Consider the following 5,378-nt stretch of genomic DNA (forward strand, 5'->3'; position numbering starts at 1 on the left):
CAGCCCCACTGTGCAGCCCTACAGCCCCACTGTGCAGCCCTATAGCCCCACTGAGCATCCCTACAGCCCCACTGTGCATCCCTACAGCCCCACTGAGCATCCCTATAGCCCCACTGTGCAGCCCTATAGCCCCACTGTGCATCCCTACAGCCTCACTGTGCATCCCTACAGCCCCACTGTGCATCCCTATAGCCCCACTGTACATCCCTACAGCCTCACTGTGCATCCCTATAGCCCCACTGTGCATCCCTACAGCCCCACTGTGCATCCCTACAGCCCCACTGTGCAGCCCTATAGCCCCACTGTGCAGCCCTACAGCCCCACTGTGCATCCCTACCCTGCCCTTCTGCATCCCCCCAGCTCCAAACCCCTGCAGCCCCCCATCACACCCCTCCATGCCCCCACCATGCAGACAGCCCAGCTCCTGCTCTTTCCTCCCACCAGAGCCAAGGGATCTTTATCAACGTGGTGATATATATGAACATATGCGTATAAACATCTGTGCTCTGCACTTGTTCCCCCCCCCATCCCTGCCTGGAACCCTTGTGTCCCCATACCCCACACCCTTGTGTCCCTCCCCCCCCTCCTCCTTGCTGCCCACCCCACTCCCCGTCTGCCCACCCGCCATCTGGATATCGATCTGCTGAGCCTTGAACTCCACAGCAGGACGTCCCCAGGGTGCTGCAGCCCTCCACTCCCCCCCAGCCCCATACTTTAGTCTGCCCCACACATCCCACAGCCCCACGTGCATCTTCACCCCACTTCTGCTGGGCCCTCATGGCTGTGGGGGCTGCATGGCCGCCTCCAGCCCCACTCCCCCCCACAGCCCCCGACCCTGTGCGGGGTCACTGCTCTTCTTCCTCCTGAATATGCATGGAGTTGCATGCTGTCACCTTTGATCCCACTTCAGGGCCAACCCAACGGCTTCATCTACACCATGGGGCCACTGGAGGGGAGGGATGGCTTTGTTACGGGGATGAGCCGACCCCACAGCCCCCCCATCCAACCCCAATGGGGCCAAGCCACAGCCACGAGCATCAGCACTTTATTGTCCCCATAGACACAGCCTGTGTCCCTAAATGCAGGTCTCACCACCAGCCTTGTGCTGCTCCAGGGCCTGCAGCCGTCGTGCCAATGCCTGCATGCGCTGCGCCTGCTGCTGCTGCATGGCTCCTGCCTGTGCCTCCAGGTGCTGCAGCTGTGCTGCCTGCTTGCGCCGGGCACTGCGGTATGCCAGGGCCAGAGCACTGTGGGCATGGCATCACTATGGGGTTTGGGGATGGCATAGGGGCACAGCATCACCGTGGGGCATAGGGATGGCACAGGGGCACTGTGGGGTATGGGGATGGGGACACAGTATCACTGTAGGGTATGGGGATGTCATGGGGGCACAGCATTACCATGGGGTATGGGGATGGGGGCACAGCATCACTGTGGGGTATGGAGATGGAATGGGGGTATGGCATCACTGTATGGTATGGGGATGGCATGGGGGCACAGCATCACTGTGGGGCATAGGGATGGCACAGGGGCACTGTAGGGTATGGGGATGGGGGCACAGTATCACTGTGGGGTATAGGGATGGGGGCACAGCATCACCATGGGGTATGGGGATGGGGGTATAGCATCACTATGGGGTATAGGGATGGCACAAGGTCACAGCATCACTGTGGGGTATGAAGATGGCATGGGATACAGCATCACTATAGGGTATGGGGATGGCACAAGGGCACAGCATCACTGTGGGGTATAGGGATGGCACGGGGGTACAGCATCACTATAGGGTATGGGGATGGCACAGCATCACTGTGGGGTATGGGGATGGCACAGGGGCACTGCGGGGTGTGGGTACAGGAGGGCGTAGAGTCTTGAGAGGGTGCAGGGAGGAGCATTGCTTTGGGGTACACAGCAAAGCCCCCTGGTTCAGGCTCCCCCTGCCCACCTGTGAGCATGGAAGGACTCCCTGGTGACACTGACACACTGCTCGTACTGTGCACGACTGACTGCACTGCTCTGCTCCAGGGACAGCACCAGGGCCTGTGCTCGGGCCTGCAGCTGCTTGATGCTGTGGGACACACGCATGGCAGTGCCCGGCACAGCTCTGCAATGAATGCAGCACACCCAGAGCCGTGGGCCCTCACCGTGCCAACGCACGCTGCAGCTCCTGCGCCTTCCTCTCTGGGTCCGCAGGGCGCTGCGGTGCTGCTGCTCCCATCGGGGCATCCTGCAGAGGGGGTCAGCAGTGTGGGGCGGGGGGGGGTCAGCACTGAGCAGCCCCAGGGACGCAGGGATCCTCACCTCCTCGCTGCTGCTGGAGCTGCTGGGGGAGCTGTGAGCCCCTTGTTCCTGCTCCATGTGATGCAGCACCAGGCGCAGAGCTGCCTCCCGTGGGCCTTGTGCAGCTGCCAGCACCTCCAGGCCTCTCTTCTCCCTCTCTGCCAACTGCAGCTGCATCTTCAGCTCGGCCATGGCCTCCTGGCAGGGCAGTGCCATCACCATCACCATCACCATCATCATCACCACCACCACCACCACCATCACCATCACCATCATCATCATCATCATCACCATCACCATCACCATCACTATCACTATCACTATCACTATCACCATCATCACCATCACCATCATCACCACCATCACCATCACCATCATCACCATCATCACCATCATCATCACCATCATCACCATCACCATCACCATCACCATCACCATCACTATCACCATCACCACCATCACCATCATCACCATCATCCCCACCCCCATCACCACCATCATCACCATCATCACCATCACCATCATCACCATCATCACCACCATCACCATCATCACCATCACCATCACCATCACCATCACCATCATCATCACCATCACCACCATCATCATCACCATCCCCATCACCTCCCTCTATCACCTCCCCAATGGACCCCGCTGTGCTCACCTTCAGCTCTGCTATCTCCCGCAGCAGCTCCGCTCTCTCTGGCCGCCTCCATCCATGCAGGAGGGCTCGAGCATCCCGCAGAGCACGCTCAGCACGGGCACAAGCATCCTCACCACAATGGGACGGGGCACGGCTGGGCACGGGGACGTGGCGCAGGGAAAGCTGCACGGCTGCCTGCTCTGCACGCAGCTGTTGGATGGCCTCACGCAGGGCACCCTCCTCTGACCCATGACTGCTATATGGATGGGGCAGTGAGGTGTGCATAGGGCACAGGGATGCCCTGGGGATGGGGATGGGGTACCTGTGCAGCTCGGGGAAGGAGATGACCCCGCTTTCCTCCTGTCTTTTTGGCCCTGCTTGGCCCAGCCTCTGTGTGGGGCTGGACCCACAGCTGTGCTCCCCTGTAGCTCCTAGGAATGGGAGTGCTGGTGTGCCCACAGCGTGCTCAGTGCCAGCACCCAGCCAGCCCACATCCCCCTGCATCCCCTCACAGCCCTCAGAACCCCCACAACATCACATTATCCACCCCTGCACGCCTGCAGCACCCCAATATCCTCTTGCCATCCCCTCATACACCCTCTCTCCTCCATCCCCCCATCACCCCCACATCCCACATCCCCCAATTTGCCACTCACCATCACCGGGTCCGTGCCCATCCTTACCCAGTTTCGCCCACATCCATTCCAGCAGTGCAGCATAGGCGTCCACACAGCGCTCACTGCACACAGAGGGGCTCAGCACAGCACTGGGGCTCTTCCCCCCCCCTCTTACCCCATATCCCCATCCCCACATCCCCATCCCCACCTGCTGTGCAGTGCCATGTGCAGAGCGCTGCTGCAGGACTCGTGCTGCCCCAGCACCATGCTGAGCTGCTCCGAATCGCTCTTGCAGTCACGTAGAGCAGCTGAGAGCTGCTGGTTCACCTCCTTCAACCTCTCCATCTGCCTGTGCATCGCTGCCCGGTCAGCTCCGTGCCTCAGTTTCCTCATCAGAGGTGCTCAGCAGTTGCTGGGGTCAGGGGGACTCACCCCTGTAGCTGTTGCATCCTCTCCTCCAGCTCCTGACTGGCACCCTCTGAGGGCTGGGGGGAGAGTGGGCTGTGGGGCTGAGCGCTGTGGGGCTGAGCTTTGTCGTAGTCCTGTAGAGGGGAAGGGCAGAGCCCAGCATTGATTAGGGATCCCCTAAATGGAGCCCTACCCACCCCTGCCCCACACTCACCTGGGGGTCCCCTGCTCCTGGTGCCCTGCTCAGCCCCACGGCGTCACCTCCAGCACCACCCGTCCCCTCCAGCCTGGCCAGAGCCTCCTGCAGCTCCCACACCTGTATGAGCACCGTGCTGAGCCCAGGCCCCAAACCATGGGGCTCCCAATGGTGCAGCCCCACACCCACCTTCCCCTGCAGCCTCTCCCGCTCCCCCTGCAACGCCTGCAGTGCATCCATGGTGCGGCTCAGCTCCTCATCACGCTCCCCCAGTGCTGCCCTCAGCTCTGCATTCCTCTCCGCAGCCTCCAGCAGCCCCTCTCCCCTCTCTGGTCCCTGCCACGTCCCTGCCACACGCTGCAGCTCCTCCAGGCTCTGTGGGCACAACGCTATGGGGCAGCACCATCCCCATAGCGCTGGGGGTGTCCGTGCAGCGCTGCCCCACCTGTGCCCACTCTGCTGGCGGTGCCGGCGTGCAGCGATGCCGGGAGATGACGGCGCGTTCCAATGAGCTGACAGCGTGTTGCAGGGCTGCAAACAGGTCGGGGTGGGGGGCTGGGGAGAGGGCGAGGGGTCAGCTCTTGGTGTGGCATGGTGTGTTACACCAGTGCATCATGGCAAGGCATGGCATGGAGCACTGCACCCACCTTCTATCCCGGTGCTATCAAGCCCACGAGGCTGCTGCCCATCTGGGCAGGGGCTGCTGGTGCAGCCTGAGTGCTCTTCTTCCTCTCTATGGGGCAGATGCTGAGTGCTGTGGGGGTCTGTGCAGGCCAGCAGCGCTGTGACGTGCTCCTCATCCCCTGCTGTGTCTTCATCCTCATCTTCATCCTCATCCTTGCCCCTTTCCTTGTCCTTCAAGGCTTGCAGTGGGGAGCTCTGCCCGGCCTGGCCCTGGGGGTCAGAAGGTGCAGGGGGGTTCCCCGTGTTCTTGGGGTGCAGTGGGGTCAAACAATGAGCCCTGTGGACCTTCAGCACCCTGCGCCATTGGGGTCACCCCATTACTTGCCTCCTCCATCCCACGTCTCCTGCCCACACCCGACCCCACAACTCGGCCCTACAGTGACCGGATCCCTCAATGACCGGATCCTGCTGCTGTTGGGGCCCCATGGGGCCGCCCCTGGCCTTGGCCACTCCGTGTTCCTGCTGCCATTTCCTCTTCCTCAGCAGCCCAGCTGCATCCTGCATTAACCATTGCGCTGCAATGCGCCGGGTGACGGCCACCCCAGGGGGGGGG

At 61.8% G+C, this 5,378-nt stretch overlaps 1 protein-coding gene across 7 annotated transcripts; it reads right to left on the reverse strand.

Annotated features, from left to right (window-relative positions):
• Window positions 1-719: 719 nt before the first annotated feature.
• USHBP1 (USH1 protein network component harmonin binding protein 1) lies at window positions 720-5,359 on the reverse strand. 7 transcript variants are annotated; one of them, XM_032441023.1, is made up of 14 exons: window positions 5,151-5,354; window positions 4,789-5,035; window positions 4,587-4,696; window positions 4,331-4,516; window positions 4,160-4,261; window positions 3,970-4,079; window positions 3,746-3,886; window positions 3,577-3,659; window positions 3,243-3,351; window positions 2,942-3,176; window positions 2,299-2,475; window positions 2,142-2,224; window positions 1,943-2,065; window positions 1,030-1,247 (listed from the first exon to the last, which is right to left on the reverse strand). In XM_032441023.1, exons 1-14 carry the CDS (start codon window positions 5,157-5,159, stop codon window positions 1,076-1,078), a joined length of 1,887 nt encoding a protein of 628 aa, XP_032296914.1. In that variant the 5' UTR covers window positions 5,160-5,354; the 3' UTR covers window positions 1,030-1,075. The 7 variants fall into 7 exon arrangements, with proteins under 7 accessions (XP_032296911.1, XP_032296912.1, XP_015741786.1 ...); XM_032441021.1 differs by having other exon boundaries at window positions 721-1,264; window positions 2,942-3,173; window positions 4,160-4,516; window positions 5,151-5,358; XM_015886300.2 differs by having other exon boundaries at window positions 721-1,264; window positions 2,942-3,351; window positions 5,151-5,357.
• Window positions 5,360-5,378: the final 19 nt, after the last annotated feature.

Source organism: Coturnix japonica, chromosome 28 (assembly GCF_001577835.2).
Source record: "Coturnix japonica isolate 7356 chromosome 28, Coturnix japonica 2.1, whole genome shotgun sequence".
Classification (NCBI taxonomy): domain Eukaryota; kingdom Metazoa; phylum Chordata; class Aves; order Galliformes; family Phasianidae; genus Coturnix; species Coturnix japonica.

What these genes read in the sequence shown, in the direction of transcription:
- USHBP1 (XM_032441019.1), bottom strand. An exon ending in AGGATGCAACAGCTACAGGG is followed by an intron (nt 3,887 to 3,969) that starts GTGAGTCCCCCT and finishes AGCGATGCACAG; the next exon opens with GCAGATGGAGAGGTTGAAGG. An exon ending in TGGGCACGGACCCGGTGATG is followed by an intron (nt 3,352 to 3,576) that starts GTGAGTGGCAAA and finishes TCCCATTCCTAG; the next exon opens with GAGCTACAGGGGAGCACAGC.